Source organism: Tinamus guttatus, unplaced genomic scaffold (assembly GCF_059628265.1).
Source record: "Tinamus guttatus ecotype Peru unplaced genomic scaffold, ASM5962826v1 Tinamus_guttatus_pri_ptg000150l, whole genome shotgun sequence".
NCBI classification, from domain to species: domain Eukaryota; kingdom Metazoa; phylum Chordata; class Aves; order Tinamiformes; family Tinamidae; genus Tinamus; species Tinamus guttatus.
Genome location: NW_028288684.1, coordinates 84,295 through 108,301, shown reverse-complemented (window position 1 = coordinate 108,301; position 24,007 = coordinate 84,295). Strand labels below are relative to the sequence as shown.

The 24,007-nt window shown below is 41.9% G+C and overlaps 1 protein-coding gene across 2 annotated transcripts in view; it reads right to left on the bottom strand.

The window, feature by feature from the left end:
• The window catches only part of FNDC3A (fibronectin type III domain containing 3A), a 103,941-nt gene that overhangs the window by 38,266 nt on the left and 41,668 nt on the right, over nt 1-24,007 (bottom strand). For both annotated transcript variants that reach the window (XM_088522166.1, XM_088522165.1), the window contains exons 4-5: nt 6,393-6,469; nt 1,673-1,910 (exon numbers count right to left, since the gene is read on the bottom strand). In XM_088522166.1, coding sequence (XP_088378292.1) covers nt 1,673-1,910; nt 6,393-6,469 — 315 coding nt within the window. The remainder of the gene's footprint in view (nt 1-1,672; nt 1,911-6,392; nt 6,470-24,007) is intronic.

The window sequence follows — 24,007 nt, the reverse complement described above, 5'->3', positions numbered from 1 at the left end:
AATAAACAATAATATCATTTTCCATGCATTTAATTCAATAAACACAGACTATTATTTACTGGAAAAATGATGGAAATTTCCATGTGCTTGTGTATTCCTATATTCTTTAAATATGAAGAGCTTTGCTACACAGAATAAGTCATCTAATATCCTCATTCCATTGCGAACATGGAAATATAGCCCCTGTCCAAAATTAAACATGAAATATATGTCAAATGTGTAACACACTAAAACAGTCTTCTCATTTTCTAATTTCAAGGTCATCTGGAATATGTATTAAAATGTAATTTCGTGTAATCAAACGTTAACGGCTAACTCTGGAAATCAATTCTTATTTCTCTTCTATGGTTTACATTACTTGCTTCTTTTCAGAAGTCCATTTTGATTTTGTATACTGAAATGCTTAAGCCAAAGAGTTAACTGATGTAAGCGAACTGTATTTAAAACAAAGGATGACCAAAGAACCTCTCCTTATCGTCTACTCCTTTTTATGATCTTACTAGTTTAGCAAATGATCTCTGAATTCCTGCTAAAGGGATAAGATCTAGCAGCTGAAGTCTAAAATTTCATTGCAAAGTATCCCTTATATCTTTTGCATTCTATTATCAAATTCCAACTCCTAATTTAGCAAACAAAAGTAAGCAACTCTCATCTACTGAAAATCAAGAAATTAATAAAAATATAAATAAGCAGCCAAGAAATATCCAATGATGCCTCCTTGTCAAACTAGCAAGAAACTGCAGCGTAAGAATAGAGAAATATTGAGCAAGCCAAAAAGGTAAGACACACATGCATTTTTATTTGACTGCTTTGTAACTCATGACTACTTAAGCACAGTGACTATATAGAGCGCAACTAAAAACGCTGTTGGTAGCTCTAGGATACAACATGCAGAATCCAAGTGCTACTTTCCCTCTCCATAGCTTCTCTCTCCTTGCTGCAAAAGCAGCAGTTTGACAGAGCTCTCCCTAAGTCTTTCAAGGTCAGCACCTGCTTTAAAGCAGAATTTTATCTAAAGAAAAACAAGTGTACTGGAAATGTAAATATTTATATAATCGCTCCACACCCCCCAGTCAGTACATGCATGCAATAAATCGTTAAATAGTATTAAAGACGGATATTGGCAGCATTGCCAAAGACGACTTGAACCACAATATTTGAGGTGGCCAACACCTAATTATTTAAGTTGGAAATCTGTCAGGGGCATCAGAATACACACATACAATTTTATGAAAAATAGCATACTGCTGTAAACAGCACTGAGCACTCTCTTTCAAGCCTTAAACAAGACACTTAAAAGAGCTTGTAGTTCAAAAGAGCGCTCAGGTATAGATTTAGATGTTGAATCAAGAGGGCAAAATATCACTGAAACTACAAAAACACTCCTGCACCACTTTCCTTTGCCTTTCCTGGGCAAATCTGCTCTGTGTAAAAAAAAACCTCTATATATTTAATGCATCACTGGAGAGACAAATCAACTGAGCGAAAGGAACTTTTTCTGCAATAAGAAGCTTCATTAAAACCGAGGCTGGTATCTTCGCACAACTTGTCTGTCCAGTTCCCGCTGTCGTCCTGCTCGACCAAGCCAGTCCACGAGCAACACGGGTTCTGGAAACGAGCGCAAGGGCATGCTGGCCTCGACACAACTCGCCCCGCGCGGCGGGCTACTCACCCACGTCGCCGTAGACCTGCGAGGTGTGGTACTGAGGAACGTACTGCGTCGCCATGTCGCCTGCGCCGCTCACCGGCGAGTACATGTGGCGCGGCGGAGGGGGGATCATGGCGGGAAGAGGAAGGAAGCCGGGCAGGGGGGGATGCGGAGGCCTGTGGATCACTGCGTGACCACCGGGGTGAAACTCTGGAGCCTGGGGGACCACCACAACCCTTCGAACACCGTTGTCCTCAATAACCTGCGAGAGGAGAGAACGTGCGTCAGGAAGAAGCACCCAGGAATGAGCAGAAGAATCAGCGTGGCTGGAAGGAGACAGCTTGACAGCTATGTTTCTATAGATACTTCAAACTACCAATGGCAAAATCCTTCTGAAAAAAGCAGCAGAACTGCTTTCAAAATGGAGAAAAGCAAGATAGGAGCAAAAAAAAGAACCCCCTTGGCAATGCTGCTAGAAGTCCCAACCCATGAAAGCACAATGAGAATAACCGCAGAGCGCAAGGCCCGGCTGCAGGCGAGTAGGCCCAGAGGCCCTCGGTTCAGCTCCTGGTACTGAAGTAGAAAACACTCTTCACTCTGTGTGAGGATCAGCCACCAAGCAGAGAGCAAATGGGTTGCTCCTTCAAGCACATCAGAGGCAGGAGAGATGGCCATGGGGACCTCTCCAGGTAGTACCACTAGTGGTAAATCTGCAACTGAACATGGCTCTGTGGGTCTGATCTTCTCTGAATGAGCTGATCATGGTGTGCTCGACTGGGATGTACTGTGGGGAGAAGACACCTGGGATGCAATAAACAGCTGTTCTCTATTTCCTAGAAAAAAAAAAGCAGGAAATGCCAAGGGGACTTCCCTGTGAGAGTTTTTAGATGAAATACATATTCTTAAAAGGAGGAGAAGCAAGAAAAAAAAATCTAGACTATTCAGTATATTTCCCAAACAAGGGACAAGGCAACCCTACGACCTACATTTTCTACGGTATTTGAAATCAGGTGTGGACAGATGGACTACATCCACATTGACAAGTAATCCAATATAACAGGGGCAGAAAAAAGCACTGAGTGCCAAGTCACTTCCACATTCACTGTTTGGGATTAAGGGCATTATATTGGGTTAGGTTTACTCTTGTGCATCGCTGTGAACATTTCCACAGGATATACGATTTAAAGCTCTTTGGAGGATCAATCACTGTTCTGGTACACATCTGGAATGGAGCTTCTGCCTTTATTCTCTCTGTAAGGAATCTCTTCTGCACACTGCGGTGTCTGCAAGCCAACTCGAAGAAAGGTAAGTGGGGATGCTGCAGGGAACCATTTCAAAACTTAGCTAATATATTGAGGAAAATGGTTATGTAGACAGAGCTGTATGCTTCTGGTAGAAGATTATAGAGGGAAGATTTTTATACAGCACCATGCAGAAAAGAAAGTACAATGCAGCAGATCATCTTGCTTAGATAAATAAGGAAAAAAAATGCCTATGGAGATTAAGTCCTCTAAGAGAACATAGCTTTAAAATAAATACACACTATGTGACTTTGAAAAGGGTTGGCTACCTTTAGTACAGAGAAATTGTTCTGTAACAAGAAAGAATAATTTGACTTAAGACAACAGTCTTCATATTTACTGAAAGCACAGCTGTTTTGTCCCTAAGGCAGGATACAGTAACAGCAGTGAAGACATCTAGAACTTCGGTTCTCCAATATACTTCTCTAAATGTGGATATTTCATTTTAATCTCTTTGCACCAAAAACAGCCTCATCAAATATGCATATACAAATTATATAGCACCATACACAGCAGCAACATTCATATTCTAAATAAGAAAATAATTCAGACGTCCAAATGTCACCAGGTCCCTAGCCTTCCCTGCAGAGCTGCGTGAGGCACGTGCACCATGTAGGTTATGTGCACTGAGTGCATATACCCCTACGGTATCCCTGCATGTCAGAGTGAATTATGTGAGTTGGTTACTTCACGCTTAAAGAACTTTAAAGATGAACATCAAAAAGGGGTAACGAGGTGTGTGTTTTTAAGATGAATCACCAATTATATCAAGTCAACATGCTGAAACAAATATTCAGTAAACCTTTATTTATTTAAATCCATTAAGACTTTTTTGTTGCTGTTGCTTTCAGCCCATTATGCTGAATCTGCGCCAGTATTTTTTCTCCAAAAGGGTCCAGCATATTTTCTGATTGCAGCTTTATGTTGAACCTGCAGTCTGGAGATGATGTATATGGCAAGGATCTACACAGAACTTTATCACAAAGTTTATTAGAAAACTGATTAAAAACTTAAGGGCAGATTCAGATTATGCAGGATGCAGCACCCTTAAAAAGGGCTGCTTGCACAGTTTATAATTTCACTCTTTCAGATCAAATTTAGAATATTTGAGATCATCTAATATGTTTTCATGGATCTGTTGATATTCCAAGCAACTGCGAGATAGCTACCCAATTCATAGCAACAGGGGCCTTAAGTTCAGTAGAGTAAAAATCAGAGTTTAACGAATCAAGTATGCATCTGTCTACCTAAATTAAACATTAACTTAACTGTAGGGCCCTGTCAGGCAGCTGCAAAAAAGCAGCCCACAAAACACAATCATGCCAAATCCGTCATTTCAAACAAACAAACAAAAACCAAACAAAAAAAAAAACAAAAAACAACAAAAAAACAAAACAGACATGAACACAGACAGCTTGGAGAGGAAGAATAAAGATCTAACATGCTTTCTTTCAGGGTTTCATTACTACAATTCCAAATGAAAAGAGAGGGAGAAATAAACAAACTCTCCCTTTTCTTTCCATATTTGTGAATTACTTAAAAAACGTGATTTATGTCATGCAAGAAAATCAAAAATGCTTTACTCCGTAGCTATCCCTGAGTTCCAGAGGTCAGTATATTGTGTCATTGCCAACAGTAGTTGAAACAAGTAGCGGCATGACAGAATTAAACTAAAAGAGGTAGATAAAGGAATGGTTATACAGAATTTGTTCTTCAAGCCTGATGGCTTGAGGCATTTAGCTGGTTTCCAATTTCTCTTGGAATTCAGCTGCAGACTTTAGAAAAATATACTAAGCCCAAAGAAACCACAGTAAGTTACTTTCACGGATTGCTGCACTGAGTCTGGGGCAACTTTTAGCTCAACAGTGGCAGTTTTGCCTTTTAGCAGGACTACTCTCTAATCTGACTTGTAACAGAGGCTTCCAACACTAACCACAGCAGCTGGTATGTTTTGTCAGCAGAAAGGACTTCAAAAGCTTTATAACCTACATGTTTTACTGGCTACATCTACTCGGATGAAAGCAGCAGAGAGGAGATCAATCCACCTGTACTCTGAACTGGATGGATGTGAGACGCCGCCAGCTCTAAGGCTGCAGAGCTCAAGTACTTGTTGGAATGAACAAACTACAGTGAAAGGCTAACGAGTTCATCCCAGGAAAGCTCAGTCCTTTAGTCCATCTGCTGCAAGTTGTACTCAATGGAAGGATAAGTTTATTTCACAAAAATTCATCAGAATTTTACAGGTTACAAAACTTCTTAAACAGTAATCCAACAACTGAAATTAAGCAGTCAAGAAGTTAGCTTATAACAAAACTAAGAATTTCAAATATTTCAAAGTTCTTCGTATAAAAAAGTGAATCTTAATAAAAATCAAGCCTTTTTTATTATGATTCTAAAGATAAATGGCCTTTCACGATTTTTAATTCATTCCACTTCCAACTATTTGAGATCTCAACTGTGACTGAAGACCAACTTACTTTCAACAGCTGAAAGTAAAACCATGGAGACTAGTCCATGTTCTAGTCTGTCCAATCTAACAAACTTTTCCTAGAGGAAAAATTTTCATGAAGTTCTGATAAATTACAAAGCATCTCTTCAACACTGGGAGGTTTCTTGTTGCATTATTTTATTTTTAGTGTATACCCTAGGATGGGCACATAGACGCTGCAAAAGGAGAGTGCTCACGGCAGCAGAATGTCACGAGAAAATGAGAGTGGCATTCATCTGCTTTGATTTTTAAATCTGACCTACTAATCCCCTAGACATCATCTATAAGGCAGTACATCTCACCATAAGCCAGGTGCACCAAAGTGGTGAGATAAATCAGCCTTTCAACCACCTTTAAAGGATGCCCAGGCTGTCTAGCTTGGATCAGATTTAATTTTCAGACATCTCAATCAGGACGTCTCCAGCAGTGACAAGCACTGAGCCCCATTTTAAAGATAAGCTGTAGAAGCACATATGGTATGACACTTTGTCCCCAGTTAAAGGTTGATATTCTTTCCTGCTGCTTTCGCACTTCGTCCATCTGATCTGTTTTACTCCTCATCTGCAGGGAACTTCCCAGAGATAGAACTACGTGTATGTCCTCATGGCTACACTGCTCTGGGTAAAAACATCTATGAAACTGTAATTCAATACAGATCCCAGAGAAATCATTATTTGAATCACCAATCTTCTCTGTGCTCAGATGGCATTGGGAGCCTGAACTCTGTAAAATGTCCCTGTTACTGTATTTCAGTAGTTGATCTGTAACTAAATGGCATACAAACCATGAAACCACGAGTGTCCCATCACAGAGGTACTATGGGGCATCCCCCATTATTTACTTGCATGATCATTGCGACCCCGACACTTGACACATCACTTTACCCAATTAGCTATTTCAGCTCTACTCCTAAAATTTTCACACAAAGTGATAAGAAACGAATGAAAGGACATACCTGTGGGGCATATCCAGGAGGCACATAAATAGTAGGCACTGAACCATTTGGGGACATCATTGGAACCTGAGCAGGACCTAAATAGATTAAAGAAATATTCAGTACAGCATCATTTAATTAACTCAGAAAGATCAAAAGAATACGCTGGACTACAAAGCATCTGTGAAAAAAAAAGTATGAGATAACATGAATAAGCAGTGAACTGTATAGTTAAAATTATAGCAAATGGCAATCCAAGAAACCGAAGAGACATTTGAAAACAAATACCACCAGCACTTTGTAACCAACAGATTTCTCTGTTCTTTCAGTAAGCCCCAGAAGAACTTATGGAGGTTCTCAACACTTCCAAAACTTCTTAAAAGGTAAGTCAAAGGAAGTGTTGCATAACAAAGAGATATAGAAAAGACTTTAGAACACTACCAACTCAAAAACAAACAAAGCAACAACAACAACAAAAAACAAACAGAAAAAAACCCCAGAAACAAATTATGAAGACTAGATGTTACTCAGTTTTGAAGAATTTTTTTTTATAAGAAACTTTCTTTGAAACTTTCTTGTTGAAATGCTGTTCTGTCACTAGTGATCTATCACCTACAATCACCACAGTACCGCAGGAATGAGATAGTAAGAAAGACACTAATTTTTAATGTCCCAGAGGGATGCCCAGTAAGTCTACCCGCCATCAATGATAAAAGGTGTGATCATGATCCTGCTACCATGCAAACTGGAAAAAAAAATGTAACAAAGAATGGAATTTCCTGACACTTAAGCAAGTATGGCAGAACTGGGAAGTGTTAACGGGGCACCTGTAGATAAAGCAATGCCTCAGAAATCTGATACTTTCAAAGAACCCTGAGCAAAAGGATAGCATTATGCACTCAGGTTTTCTAAAAGCTTTTGCCTGTCTCAAAGACTCTTAAAGAAGCAACTGTGCCTTTGGCTGAAAAAGGAGGAGGGCTGCTCATGAATAACTAACTGGCTTGGGCACAGGAAACAAAGGTGAGAGCGGATCACTTGCTTCCCTAACTGGCTGTGGGAACCAAAGGAGTCCCGCAGGGATGCGAAGAAGCAGCTCTTCATGGTATTAACAAAACTTCCAGAAAAGGGGAATAAACAGCCAGGTCTACGAGCTGTCTACTCAGAGAGCTGCTAGAGCATCCCATAGCGCTGAATGACTAGATGGTAAAACGCTTCAGAAAGAGCAAAGCAATGCTGCTAGCTGAAGGTATGTATTTACAATGTCCAACAATAAGTTAGCTGTGGCTAAAAGCAGACAATGGAGTTGTTGTATGTGTTTCTAAGGACATGCCAGCCCAGTGATCCTCAGTGGCATTCACAGAAGGAAACAGAACACTAATAATCATTCCTGAGATAATGGCACGCGAATGGAAAACACTGTCCACACCGTGCCCCAGCACCTCAAGCACTATGTGCAAGGCCTGTCTCCCTCTTTCCAAAAGAACGTAATAGAAAACATCTAAAAGGGAAATTTTACAAAGGTTTTAGTGCTGCTTTACCAGGAAAGAGACCAGGCTAATTTCACCTGGTATCAACTAAAAGGTTTACAAGAGTGAAAAGGGAGTTTCTTGTGAAATGCACAGCTAAACAGTGCCACTCACTGCTGTAAGATTGTTGTAGAAGCAGAAGGTCAGGTTGAAAAGGAATGGAAATGTTACTGGGAGAAGTAATCCATGAAGAGCTCTGGAAAATCCAAATATTTTCTGGCTCCAGAGGCTCTTATGCTAGAAACAAGAAAGCAATTTCTGTGAGTGCCCTGTTCTTACGTTCTCCCCTGCAGTATTTGATCCTGGCCTCTACCAGAGCGAGCAAGTTGGCACAGGCTTCAAGTGGGGCCGTGTACAGAGCGCCTCACATTCGTGTCTAAAATACAAAAGGCAACACATTAGAAAGCAACAAAACACGGCACAATCTGATCAAGGCTCATGGCAAGACCACAAGATTGGGATACAGACACCATTTTGCAGCAGATTTCTTATCTACCCTATGAGAAATCCACAAGACTTATGAAATGTACCTTTAAAAGTGCAGGAAACCCAAATTTCTCATTAAGTTCACCGAAGTTACGAAAAGCAGCATCCAACTCATCCAACTGGAGTGAACTTACTGCCTGATAGGGCATTCTTAGCTCTCACATTAACACTTTCAGATCTTAACACAGTTTATCTAATGGAAAGCGCTAACCAAACACAAAGTGTGGTTATATTAGATCAGCACCGTCCATTTAAATAAGAACGGAACTTGACAGAAAAAACAGAGATAACTCTGCCTGAATGCCAGGAATGGGATAAAGGAACAAACAGCATTCTTTAAAGAAGCAGCAACATGTCTACAACAACATGCACAAGTTCATATATACACTGGCTGGAAAAGAACTGCAGCTTTACTCTCTGTGAAGTGCTAACTCCTGATTGTGGGGGCAAAGAGTTTTCAAGAACAAGGTCTTAGTTGAAAGATTAACTGAGCTGTGTAACAACAAATAATAAAAGTACAGTATGCTTTGCTTTGAATATTGAACCTCCAGGTCTTTTTGCTCAGGTAAAATTCAGACTGTTTCGGGGTAACATTTGTGCAATAGAAGAGAAAGAGTGATGTGAAAATCAGGGAGAGCTGAAGAAGCACTGAAAAGTATTAGTTTACAATAAATGGGGAAAAGTCAACAAGTAATTTAAAATTACCATCAGACCAATCTGTCAAAATTGATTCTTAATTAACTGGAAGGTTTTATACAACCTATATCTTGCCTAGTTTACCTCTAGGTTCTTCACAAGAAATACAAGACACAGAAAGTTTTGCTAAACTCACCTTTATCAACACATACGAACAGCTACTCATTAACGCTCAATTTACATGGAACTAAGCCCACAACTACCCATGTTTTTTATAACAAACTCAGTGGCCTGGGAGGATGAAGGAAGAAGACGGACAGCCTGTTCCTTTGTGAAGTGGTAGGTATTTCCATGCTTGGCTATTTGTTTGTTCCACGGTCTTTAAGCATTTGTCTCAATTAAGAATTATGTCCCGATTAACAAACCGTACGTCTCTGTACAGATCACCTATGCAGTGCTTTAAATACCTCTGTCTTGACAAACAAACTGCAGCTGTTATCAGCAATCCCGTACAAAGGTTGGCCCGCGAGGCAACGTTCCTCGCAAAAGGAGCTGCTCTACTCCACAAGCCCACAGGCACAAAAATACAACCAAAGGCAATGGGAACCTGGGAAATTCTCGCAGCATCAGAACAACAACAAAAAAAACATGCCTGCATCTGAGTTCCAAATTTTTTTTCCAAAAAAATTTTCCAAAATTCCAAAAAAGTTTCCCAAATTAAGGTTTTTTTTTCTTTTTTTTTTTTTAAATATTCAGGATTAAGGGCAAATGCTAACACACTTCCAGTGAGATTTCTGAACAACTGTCAAGTCGGATGACATAGAAACATGCAAGGAAAAAGGCAAGTACAAAAAAAAAGGTCACCAAACTATGTATTTTAACGAATACTGGATTTTTGCAGTGATGCTACTGACTTCTTAATAGAAAGCACATTATTACCTACAAAACTGTTTTAAAAATCTTTTCCGTATTTAGAAATGATTAAACACAAATACTTTATAAAAGCAGAAATACATTTCTTGTTCTGTGTTTTTTGTTTTGAAGCAACTAAAGCGAAGCTCTGGGCTTAAGTGAAATATATTACAAGAGAAATTCCCATGTTTTCAGGTATTGGCTGGACTGGTACGTGGAAAAAACAGTATATTTTAGCAGGAGATGAGAATGATTTAAGTATCAGCAAATAACAACACCAGGAGCCACGTTACCCAAACATCTAATTCTCTATACTGCACACAAACACAATTTGACTTCACCCAAATGACTATTATTACAAATAATGATGACTTTACTCTTGTAAGAGGATGTCTACAGCCTTCCGTATTCCCCAAAGTGGAAAAGCAGCAGCTGTGGGAAAAACCTTGCAGGCACACAGCCATTTTAAACTCTGCTTTTGAAATATGACTTATTGTGCACTGAAAGGGGCCAAGTTAACCCAAGACGTGGGCATTTCCCCATGCTTCTAAGTTACCCTCGTAGAGGAATTTACTATTTCGCTATTTCGAAAGGGGAGCCCCACAAACAGCCTCCAAAGGAGCACTTTGTTCCCGGCTGGGAAGGGAGATGCCTATCAGCGAGCACGCAGCACCGGCCGCGCGTCCCCTGCACAGGAAATACACGCACAGAAACGGCCGCGGCGGCAGAAACGCCCCCGCGCACAAACGGCCGCGGCGGCAGAAACGCCCCCGCGCTCCAGGCGCGGCTGCTCGGGGCTGCCGAGGGGACCGAGCCCCGCGGGGCAGCCCCGGGGGCGCCGCTGGCTCCGCGGGCACCTCCCCGGCCGCCGAGGCCTTTCCGGGGCAGCGGCTGCGCCGCGGCCCCCCCCGCGCTGCGCCGCTTATTTTTATTATTTTTAGTTATTTTCCTGGCGCTCCCGCCGGCGCCGCTCGCGGGGGCCCGCGGCGCGCCGGGTGCGCGGGCCGAGGGGCGACCTTACCGCTCATGTCGGGCCGGGCGGCGGCGGCTCCGGCGCGGCGGGCGGGGCGGCTCAGGTGCGGCCCGGCCGCTCCGCCCCCGCCGCGGCCTCCAGCCCCTTACAGCAGCGCCGCGGCCTGGGCAGCGCCGCGGGGCGGCGTCTGGAACGGCCCAGCCCCGCTTCAGAGGAGCGGGAGAAGGCGGGTTCGCGCCCTGCGCTTGCTCAGCGGTTACCTTTAGCCAAAGCGCCGCGGAACGAACACTGTTTTATTTTAACATCTATCGACGAACAGCCCTGTGTCGCGGCGCCGGGCGGGCGCACGGCCATGCTTAGCGGCGGCCGCCCGCGCGCGCCGCTGAATCACGGCCTTCGCGCCGGCGGCTGCGCTGCGGCCCGCGGGGCCACGCGTGGCCCCGGCGCCCCCGCCGCGCCGTGACGCGGGCGCGAGGGCAGCGCTGACGCCAGCGCCGGCGCCAGGCGACACCGGGGTCGCGGCGGCCCCGCTGACGTCGCGGCCGCAGCGGTGCCACCCCGAGCGGCACTGCACGCTCCTACATACGGCCACGTTGGCCCGAGGTTTATTTTGGGCTGCCGGCAGCTCTGATGTAAAATTGAAATAAATAAAAGCAAAACAATGGAAAACACTAAACAAGTGGGCTCCGATGTCTTGGGAGCCGGACCTGGAGAAAACTGCCAAGGTGGTAGCTGAGGATAACGACCACAAGCATACCAAAAGAGTCACGATGAAAAAAATAAATAGAATCAGAAGCTTTACTTTTAAACAGCGCCGGGTCCTCAAAGAAGGCAGCAGCAACCGCAAAACTTGGTGTTAGGCCTGAAGCAGGGCAGAGGCACGAGGCAGCGCTGGGAACGCTGCAAGGCTCAGGTGAATGGGAGACTCCAGTTTTCTCGGCTGCAGATTTAACACCTTCCTTCTGCTCCAAACCCATCCCTCCCCTCCCCGCTCCATCTGTCTACTTTTGTCACCAAGCCTGGCAGGACAGCTGACAACGCCAGGGCACCCCTTTAAGTGCATTAATTGGCCACAACACATCTATCAGTGGCATGCAGTGTCAAACATCCACGACAAAACTGAAGGTGAAATGCTCACACGGATGATTTTGAAGTGTGGAGGGAAAAGGCTTCAGTTCCAGCCACAAAGATGCTGCAATAACGGATAAGAGCAGAAAGCTATGGAGCTCCTAGCTATAGCATTTCTAGCGATTCCCTTCTATTGAGATCCTGATCTTTCCCATGAAACCATACATATGTATTCAGAAAGAAAAAGGAGAACATCAAATCCCTTCTCACAGGCAAATGTGCAGAGATGACAGATTCCTATAGCACTTTACCATTAATACAGCTATCAGTTTCCTTTTATAATGGCCTTACATACATTCAAAGGGAAAAAAGCAACAAAGGGTTCTGTGTTCAAATTCTAAAAGTACTTTCATTTCAGCTATTCCTAACCAACGACCACAATGCAATTTTATGATCAAAAATGTACAAGTCAGTGTGTCTTTAAGCAGCATAAACTTCAAAACAGAAAGCTGTACTTGGGAGCTTACAGAAGGATGCTCTTAGTACTTCAAGACACTCCAGTAACACAAAATCTTTGTGCAATCTTTTCTGAAGCAGTTATGTGGCACATCAGAGACTAACTCCACCCTACTTAAAGAAAAAAAATCAAAGATGTTAGTATGAAAATACTATGTAAGCTTTGTACTATGCAGCTTAGATTCTTCAAATGTTGAGTCTGGATTGCTGCTTTAGGTTTAGATTTAGGGTAATTACTTAATAACTATGTGAAAGAGTTCTGCCAAAAAAAAAAAAAAACATGTTCTTTGTCTTCAATAGTTTTCCAGTTTAAATAGCAGGTGAACTATAACTCATTGCATTTCAAAGGGAAATGAATGTGATATGCTGTTCTTAACACAGAGGAATTTTCATGAATATTTTTAGCAGTAAAAAAAATCTGCTTTCATGCCAGTACAACCATATAACATATTTCCTTGCCCCTTCCTCATTTCTCATTCCCATTTCCCAGTTCTCTGGCAGTTATGCTAAGCAGTATTGCTCTGCATTTTTTTCCCCTCAGAATCAGGGCACAAATTTAATATTTATGCATAATGTTTAACAGTGTTCAGTATGATTCAGAAGATTAAAGATCAACTAGAATTTAACCATTAACAATTGCTACCTGCTAGAATCTGTATATATATAATCAGAAATATTTTAGCCATCTGGGTCTGCAGAGCAGAAAGGAAAGGTTAAATGCTACTGTCAATAGCTAGTTGTGGCTGAGAGGGGAACAGAACTGAGTCTCAATAGCAGGAGACGATTTGCAGCCTGACAGCAGTTCTTGGCGTGTAGATAGTCAAGGAAAGAGCCCTTGTTGATTCACAGAAGGAAGAGATCCTTGAAGAAACAAACATTAACTTCAACATTTCCCCTTCCTTCCCTGGCTGATCATGCCAAAAAGATGTGATTATGAAGTATTATTACTTAAAAGGGTCTTTTTTGGCATCACTATATTCAACTTATGGGTAATGGGTTATTTTTCTGTGCAATACTTACCTAGCTACACTGATTTCAAACTGGAGTACAAAATTATCTGACACATGGTGCTGTTCCAGAGACACAGCACTCAAAGTAGCTCTTCTTCCTACGTGCAAATTTCTTGATTACCCTTCCCCTACCAAAAAAAAAACTATATACAGACGAATAAGAAAATCGTTTGCATTCATGCAAATACTGAAACAGTTTTACCAAATTCCATGGTAGAGTATTTTAGAACTATGGGTGAAAATGTACATGAGAGCTTGTGGATATTAATACATTCTGTTTGTGCAACCTGTAACTGAGTATTGCCACCAACACAGTGCCAAATACTTAGCCAGGCAATTAACACCAGAGAAGGCTGCCAAGAGAAAAAGGTAGTGCCCAGCTTGTGAATTTGGATTTCTGTGCAAGAATTGCTTTCTAAAGGTGTACTCCTTTTGAGTCCTACCAACCGACCCTTTGAGCTGTGTAGACTTCAAGCAGATTATACAAATGAACACAGTGCATATTCAGACGCTCTGTTTAAAGCAGAAGTAAAACAAAATAAAAATGGAACAAAATTTATTATGAGAATCTAGCAACTACTGTGCAGAGTATCTGAAGTCCTTCTACTATCTCAATAAATAAGACATTTGCCTTTCTGAAAGGGACTGGTTTGGGAGCGGTGGTTTCAATTCTGGTTCAAAATTGAAATCAATGTAAACCCCAGCATTAGCAAGCAGTGGTAATTCTCAGCTTTCCGCCACAGGAAAGGAGAATCCAGCATTCTATATGAGCTAGCAGAAAGAGGGAAATACCAGTAAATCCAGAATGATATTGCCTCCACTACTAGAGTTCTAAGGTCAAGCTACCTGGTGCAAAATATAACTAAATCTTGTTCTTACTAACAGCCAAAAATTAACCATCGCTGCACTGATACAGGGGAAACAACGGGAAGTTGCTCTGTCCTGGTGAAGCTTTACTCTGTTGGATGCAATCCTCCTAGCTAAGTGAGGTTGCTGTTGTGTTCGGGGGACAAAACCTCCCAAAACACTGCAAAGAGATAAGAGATGAAGTTCAGTCCTACAGAAGCTCCTCTCCTCACACCCATCAAATGCAACTGTTGATTTGCCTAAATTAAGGGATGCTCTCTTGAATCCTCTAGTACAAAGATTCTAGTATTTATGAGAACATGTTCAGCTATGTAACTCTAAACTATTAAATAAGCCATGCTTTTTATTACAGCTTTGTTTTGAATTGTGAGGAAGGTTAAAATCTCCCTGAGTTGACAACAAAGACACTTAGTGATGCAAAGTCCTCCTGCCTCTCCATGATACAGACTGCAGAAAACAAGCCTCAGAGCAGACAACCTACAAAACCCTCCTATGACGAAAATGAGACAGAACACCCAACTGAAACATCAGCTGCTACGCACCTTACACTCTGCAATGTCTAAAGCAAGCACTTGGCTGATTCACCAGCTGCTTCTGGAGGCAGTTCTGGACTTTGGCACAATCACCAGGGAGCCACTTCCCACCAGATGACAGAATCATTAAGCAGAGCCAGTGTGTCCCCAGGTAGCCATCTGGCCCAGGCCTGCTCTCCTGACTCTTCTGGCCAACAACTTTAGAGAATATTGTGTCTCCTGAGGGTAGATTCCCACTGGCTGGAAAAAGGAGGTTATCCTGTTCCACTAGTGAGCAAACCAACTTCTGTGCTCTCTTGACACAGACAGAACCCACTGCCTGTTGCTGTCTAGGAGAGTGCTATAAATATCAAGCTATGGAGTGAGCTATGTTGTGACCATGGTCCCTTCTGCTGACAATAGGTCACTAGGAAAATGACGTGCAATGGACTAGGTTTCTGCCCATTCCACCAAAAGCTCCTAAACAGAAAATATGAAACCAGCCTTATGAAACGCGAACCACAGCCCAGGCTTTTGCCCAAACCGTAGAGAAGTATCTACTTCATGAGTCTAAAAGGGCAGACTGTCTTCTTGTGCAGCTTCCCCTCTAGAAAATTACTTTTTATGGAGGCTTCCATTGCACTGGATGTGCGCTGTCATCTATATGACAGCAGAAAAATTTCACTGCAGAAGAGGCTGCGGATGTTGGCAGCGGTCACAGTGCCATTCTGCCTGGCCAAGAGCACCAGTTCTTTCACAGGTGCCCCTGTCTGGGGGTAGCTCAGGGAATGAAGTTTTGTAGAGGTTTTTAAAGAAGGAAAACTACTCCCAAGTGTTGACTGCAAAAGTCATTACCAGAATCAACAGTCTAAGCTAAATGTTTATGTATTTATCATGTTGGTCAAAGTTATTAACGAACTGTCAAAACCAGTGGTACTTGAGCCAAACTTGGGTTTTCTTTGTGTGACAGTCATCACAAGGGGTCATGTTCGGGCTGCTCAGATCCCACCCAAGTCCTAACTTTAAGAAGCTTTTGGCTTTAGGAAATCAAAGGTGGGCCACAATACGCCAGGTACATAAACACTGCCTGTGGAAAGCAGATTGTTTATTTGCTCCTGCTATATTAAGCTCACTCCGACACACAAACAGTTCTTTTGGGTCTGCTACAACCGAATAGCCCCTGCCAGCCCTCCTCCCCACAACCCACTCACAGGCTAATTAACATAGAGTCACTTTCACCTTTAATCCTGCTACAGTGTTTGCAATCTAGAATTTGCTCTTTTGGGGGTCTTAAAGTAAAAGGCTCCTTGATTCTCCTCAGTGAACTCACCACCAGATTTGCTTTCACCAAATCTCAAGAGAGTTCCTACACAGGCTGGGAAGGTAGACAGCTCAAACACCACGAATGTCTATGACAAAGGATGTTGTTGATGAAAACAAAAAGACAAGCTTTTCCAAGGATAAAAACAAAGCCCAGACACAGAGATATGCTTATGCCGTTGCAGTGTTCTCTTCAAACTCCATCTGCTCTGTAACCAAATATGTTTTGGAAAGTAACACACCCACTGCTTTAGCAGCCAAAGTGAACTCGGAGCCAGACAGAACTATGTAAGGAATCTACTTACCTATGTCAAAAACGAGGTCAGGCACGAAACAACTAACTTTGCTCAGACACATCAAAATTTGTCATTCCAAGCCAGAAGAAAGGGAAAAGACACTCACATACAGAGGAGCTCCTGACCATGTATTATGGATGGATACATCCTGCTGTTAGGGAGCTGAGACAGTAAAATTGCTTAATAGCTGGAAAATAAGTGTCCTTTGTTCAGAAACCTTTTTATTGCTTCCCTACTAGTAGTCTGGATGTGTAAGATCTACATTTGCCATTGAGGGGCCATCAGGGCTAAAGAACTGAAAAAAACCCTCACGAATCAAGTCTATTCACCTGCAACTGTCATTTCATCCCTCTCATCCATTATCATACATCAAGATCCATCATAAATAGATCGCACAGCAACTGCATCAAGACCAAACTTAAAAAGTAAGGTTTTTTGCCCATATTTCTCCCATTGGAGTGCTGTCCTAGAACACGACCCTCCTAAATAGTTACAAGACTTCTTGTAAATGTCAAATTAAATATGCTCATCACCATTTGAAATCCTCTTGGCTGTAAGACAGTTTGGCATTTACTATTAACAGGGTTTTTTTTTTTTTTTTTAAATTCCTGATGTGTACTTACTTACCTATTCATAAAAAAACTGATTCCTGGCTGAACAACCCAAGCTCCTTCAGTCTCCTATACAGACTCCTGGTTCTTCTCAACATTCTAGTCAACATCAGCATCCTAGCTCTAGGATGCATCTAGTAGCATCTCTATAGCTATTCCACTTTCACTCCATTTTTTGCAGGCATGAATTATCAAATTAGAGTTGAGGTCTCAGCAGAATCCTGTAAAATGCAACTTAAACATCCCTAGCTGTACTAGCGTAATCCTTCCTGATACATTTTATGGTCACAATAGCTCCCTTTGATTATACTGAAGATAATATTCATCTTGTGTCAAATGTTTTCTCCTTCTGCTAATGAACTTTCCAATAGAGGAGCTCCCCAATTATAATTTATTGCTCTTATACAAGGCCTTGCATTGTGTATTACTGAATTTCATCCAGTCCAGGGCTACCATTCAAGCAACTCTCCTTTAGGCAGCCAGTCTATAGCTCTTGCTCATCTTTCCCTACTTTTAGGATGCAGATTTCCTGTACCATTAGAGTGACTTGTGTGAGTGGGGTTAGATGAAATGCCACGGAAACCTGAGATACCCTGATAGCTGAAACATACTTAGGTAGACACTGAGGGACTAAGGGCTGTTTTCCACTCGAGACCAGCTGCAAATCATACTTCAGCATGCTTCCCTTTTGAATCCACACTTAAAACTTAAAAAAACAAAACAAAACAAAAACAAAAAAATCCTCAAGCAAGACTAATAAGACTATAGCAAATGTTCTCAAAACAAATGTCCATGCACTGGAACTCTACCAGCACAACACACACTCAGAAAGTCACTTTGTAACGAGCAAGCAGATGCTCTGGATGGTATTTTTAAGACTTCTCAGAGGTTGAACCTGGGAAATAACCAGCAGTGGAAGCGGTGTGGAGACAGGAATGAGATTCATTGCCTAGCGTCTGTCATATACTCTGCCAGAAAGGAATGCAAGGAAACATTTGACTGCATATATTTAGTTGCAATTAAGCAGAACAGATGGGGTATTTCCAAGACACACTTTCCTCCTTTTTATGCAATCTTTTTATTTGTATAAGAGTTAGATGGGTGTTGTAAGCATAAATACATACTTTTAATAACTATTTTATTGAAAAGGTTATAGGTATATAATGACAGATTTACAACTTGCCTAGAAAAGCACTGCTCTAACACATCTGGGCTAGAATTCTAGTCCACAGTAAAAAGTTATAAACCCATCAACCTTCAAACCTCTGCCTTTGTCCTTACTGTTGTATCTGTTTGCAGTGCAAATGGGAGGAAAAGATCAGCTCACACTGGCCAACCCACTGCAACTTTTGGTACCATTCGCTGATATTCACCTCATTTTTCCACTCTCTTAACAGGTGACTTTAGAAACTCTTTTGTGCTGTAGGAACTTTATCTGCTTGTGATTGCTCAGGTTGCCCTTCTAACTTAATAAACTTTTTCACTCAGTAAAGCATTGCTCAGTCACCAGATGTTGCCCCCCTAATTGCACTGTTAACACAGCCTCACACTAAAACAGGTAGCCTCCTCTTTCGACCCCTTGCCATCCAACTTGGAGAAAATTCTCTCCGTGCTCTGGCACTTGACATTGGCAGCCTCCAAAGAGGCTCTGCAACTTGAGGAGAAAACACTTCAACTCCTCAGATTCTCAAACTCAGCTTGGGTTTCGGACACCCCATAAAGCTGCAAGCAGCTTTATGTCTTATGTTCAGAAAAATAAGTCTGAAAACTCCAAGTTTTCAGATTGATTTGAGTTTAAGAGCCAGATAAAACTAAATTTACTTTTAAAATCGATCAATCTGATTATTACAATTTGAAACAAATTCAAATATGAAAAGCATAACAAAAAATAATAAATGCATATTTCAGCATGTTTGACAACCTTCTTTAAAATTCCTGTTGTTTAAAGTTTTACTGAGACACTTCTTGGCTGCATAAGTCATAAAAGTCAACTCTGAGTGGTGCCTTTTAGGGTAAAACCTCTTTTAAGTTTGAAGCAGCAGAGGATGTAATACATTAGCACTTCAATTAAAAGCAGCTTATGGGAAAGAGGGAAAAAAAAGGTTTGACAATTCTCTGAAGACGCATTCTTCTTTTTCTTCTTCCCTCAGTAGTTTCCATCTTTAAATCTGAGTCTTATTAGAAAAAAAGGCAGTGTAATGTAGAGCACCTTGGTCACACAATCTTTTCCCTACCTTGTTCCTAGGAATTGAGTTTTCCGTCAGCTCTATTTTTCTGGAACTGGCTTGCTAAAGTTGCATTTTTTGCATAGTGCTTTCCCCACCTTGGGAGTTACTCTCTCAGTTCACAATCCTCCTGCAATCTTTATTCAAGCGCAGCCACTATGGCTTCAGTGATCTGCCTGCCACAAGGCTTCTTTTTTAACGTTGCTGCAATACTTTACAACAACACACGCGTCATGAGAAGCACTCACTATCTTATTCACGTCATCTTCTATCTTGTTATAGCTACAACTCCACGCTAGCTCCCTTTAAGAATTATTCACGAAGCAGAAATAGAGATTATAAATTTGGCATTTACAAGGGCTTATTTTAACCCTCTTGTCCCAGTTTCTATCCCTAGATTTCAAAGGTAAAGGCGGACAAAATCTTCCTGCATGCTTGAGAAGCTACTGAACATCTTTTTGTTCTGATACTTCTGCATTACTGTCTCTGCCAGTACTTCCCTGATCTGAACAGAATGTGAGGGCAACACACGAACAACAACCTTGTCTGAAGTGCAGACTGTCCTCAGGCAGGAGCTATTTAAATAAAAAAGTGCTGGGGAATAGAGGAATATCATGACTTCCCTAAGTTACTTTATCTGTGATGCAAGAACAGTTCTCAAATAGCAGCAGGATCTGCTAAACCTCACAACATAAGAACTTAGCATTATAGTTATTAGGGAAAGGTTATAGGAAGGAGAGGGCATGGCAAGTTTCAAAATTGAGTTTGCAAATTGATGCAGCATGTAAGGCAGGTGTAAGACTCCTTTTCTCACCCAAATATCCACATACTGTAAGCAAGCTCTTCCTTTAATTGTCTTGGAAGTAACATCCACCCCATCCATGAATAAAAGTGCCAGGATCTCTTGATCGAGTGTCGAGTTCAAGAGAAATGCAATAAATACAATATTTATGAAGATGGCCTATATACAGAATACCAAAGGAAAAGGATGAGTTAAGCACAGCTGGAAAAGAGGCTACTAGAAAAATACATAGAGAACAGGCACAGGAACTAAATGCTCACAAAATAGCTGGTAAATCAGAGAGGAAGTAGAACGTAGTAGCTCTAATACCATGAACTGGAAACAACTCTCCAAGTCAGGGGTGTTGTTCAGTCACTAGAACAACATATGAGCTGACTGGATGGTGTCCTACGGCATCTGCTCCAGAAACCCGCTTTCCTGGAAAGCTCGTTTTAGTGCAGGAAAGGCCTGTTCTTTGGGAAAACCAACCAACAGGAAAAGTCCAACCGTGCCCACAAGATCGGCACTTTGGATACCTGTATTTACTACTAGTGAATTTGGCCTTTCAAACTTTTTGAAGTCCCATGTAATTACACTGTTTCTTAATGGCTTTAATTGATTCAACATACACACTTGTAATTGGCCTTTCATCCACACTACACAGTAGCTATTTATATTCGTGCCCTGCTAGCCCGTGTGTTTGCAGTGGCCTTGCTGTCTTTCTCCCCTTCTCCTTTCCCTTCTTTTGGGTAATCAACTGCTTTTGATACAGAACAAATTGCCACAAAAGGAAGAAAGGGGAGGAAGCTATATGTGATTTAATGAAGTTGCAAAGTGTCACTGTCGTGTAAGGCGTGCAAGCTGACAGAAACCTAGTCATTTAACATTCAAGTACATCAGATTACAACTATAATCATATGCTATTAATAAACACAGGTACAGACATACATTGCTCTGATTTACCCATTAGAAAAGAGCAAAATTAGGAGCAGAATTTAAAAAAAAAAACAGCCAACAAAAAAAAGCAGATCATGTTGCAACATTCAGTGATGTATTAAATTCTGTCTGCTAATGTCATGAGAAAAATGTACCTGAATCCAAGGACCCAAGCAGCCAGCAGAGCGGCATCGAGAAGAAAGGGTGCAACTGAAGAAAGGAAATGGAAACCAACCTTCAGGTCTGTTGCCGACTTGACCCTCTGCTGCACAACTTCTGTTAGCAGCCAAGGAGAAGGCAGGACAGTGCTGGCTCCTGGTAGGGCTGTGGCAGCCCCTGGGGGAGTGGGGAACTTGGTTCAGGGCCTAAGGACTTGGGAGAACTGGCTGGGAGGGCAGCTCCACAGCCATAGGATGCTGCTTCCCTTCCTACTTTCCTTCTTTCCCAGCTGGCACAACCAGCCTGCGCCTTACAGGTGGGCTCCTCAGGATTACTCTTCAGATAGAATGAGCGTAGATCAAGATGATCTCAAAGTTATTTCTTGGTCACGCTTTGGGAGAAGTAGTCTGTGTATTTTCACAGCTACAGCCACAGATCCAGGATGCAGGAAGACAACTTGAACCCCACCAGGTGGGATTTTAAACAAACTCCCTGTTACATCTTCCAACGATGACACGCACCAGCCGGTATTCCTAACATACATATGGTGAAAGAAGATCTAACAAAAGTATTTCTGCCTTTTTGCCTTTATGAAATTCATCTCTGAGCACAGGCTCTTTGACAGAAGCGAAGCAGCAGATGCTCATGGAAGTGGCTGAGTTCAAAGAGTTCAATGTCCTGAGGTCAAAGACACGCGCTGTGGGCACAGCGGTGGGCACTACACAAATGAGATGTTTTCAGGCTCTAACCTGACTTATTGCAGTTTATAATAGCCAGGCTTTCAGCTATTACTTGAAAACATCTCATTTAGGGACCTAAAATTACGCACCTGTATTGCAAGTTAGGACTTCAAGCTTCTTCTACACCAAGAGAAGATCGAGACAGTGCAGACAGTGGAGCCTGGAGAGCTTTTCAGTTCAAAGCCATGTTAGCTGAAGAGCACTGGCTGTACTTGTAGCTAGTGACTAAATCTGCACTATAATGGGAGCTTAGATCCAAGGCTACATATAGAAATGTACATTTAGACACCTAAAATTAGATGTCTTCAGCCTGCAGCTGAAACACTGATATTTCAAAGAAATGTCCCCAGAACCTTCCTATACTCAGGCTGGGTTTACAGTGTGAAGTTCATGGTGCAGGGAAAAGAAGGAAGAGGAAATTAGATAAGATAAAAAGGAAAGATTAATCGATCAGGATACATGGGAATGAAAATGCATAAACATAGCAAATGCTATGTTTATAATACATAAACTTAGCAAATTATAATCTCATGCACATCCCAAAATGTATGCAGTCAAAGAATAAAGCTTAAAGAATGTCTAATACAAAAGAAAATAGCCCAAACAAAAGCATTATATAGCTCTGTCTGTCCAAAGACAGATTTATAATTCAGCACATTTTGAACAGAAAACAGTGACAGAAAAATCAAAATTTCCTTAAACCACTACAAACAGCATTATGAAAGTGATCTTAATTAATGCATTTCCATTTCCGCCTGCTTTTTTCATTTTCTGCTGCAGAAGGCAAGGAAATAGCCCTGGACTGCTTTTAATAAAACTTTTGTCAAGTTTATTTTATTCTGAGAATGATGCATACTAGAAACCTAGTATTTATAAACCTAGCAAAATGGCCATGAAAGCAGCATAATAAGGTAAGTTTTCTTCTACTGTCAGTGGCTACCTCTTTAAGAAAAGGGAGGGATGAGACTGAAGCCTTGCTCACTTATCAGACTTAACCGTGGAGAAGGTTGGGAAGTTCTCATAAAAGGCTGAGTGTACTCTGCTAGGAGGTTAATTCTTAGGGCCTGTCTTATGGCAGAAGGGAGCAGTCTAAATAGTAGCCTTCTGGAATGCTACAGCTTATCCTGAGCGAGGGAATGACCTTGTTTTGTGCCTTTTTGCAATTTTTGCTTGCGTTAATAAAAGTGAATTTTAAAACACAGTCCTAAAAAGGACTGCCAAGTGCCTCTGCTGTGTTGCAAAAGTGGCTACAGGACCAAACAGAGGTAGCTGAGCTAGCTTGAATTCAACATAGTATCAGTAACAGAAAAGCTGCAGCTGCAGGGCTTTAGGGCTAATTTACCCAGCCAGGAGCCCTCAAATTCTGGATGGGATTTCTGCAACGTGCCAAGGGCAGGAAATGAGTATTCTACAGGCGATACAGTGAGGGCTTAAAATCATCACTGTTTCTTTGCCTTATTAGAAGGGGATTTGCCAAATCTCTGGCCAACTCTTATGTAAACCTACCTGTAAAAGGGAGACGGGAGGGAGCCTTGTTCTGTGAAATCTCCAAGCATTCATGGGCTCCATTTATCGCTGAGCTATAAAAAGGGCAGCTCCTACTTGTGACTGTTTAAGGATGAGATAGCTCCAAATGGAGGAGCTACAACCACGCTCCATGGTCACCCTCTCCCCTCAGCATCTTATTGCAACACAGAGAGGAGAATCAAGTCCCACTGCAGCTGTATTTCACACAGCTGACTGCGACCAGTGTTCTTGCTATTTTTAGTTTGACTGGAGACACCTGGAAATGCAAAGATCTATGCAACACATCATCACATCATATCCCAATATTCTGCCCTGAGGACTCTGTAAATGGAAACAAGGATGAAGGAGCTACAGAAAGAGCATCCACAGGAATTTCCCTGGAGGGCTCCAGTAACCATCTTCAACATGAGGAGAAAAGCTAGAGCACTACAATTTGCCCTAGCAGTTTTCTGAGTTGCTAACAAATATCTATCATCCAGGCTCAAAAGCTACCCAGAAGACTGCAGATGCGAGAGGAGTTTTTGTTGATTATAAT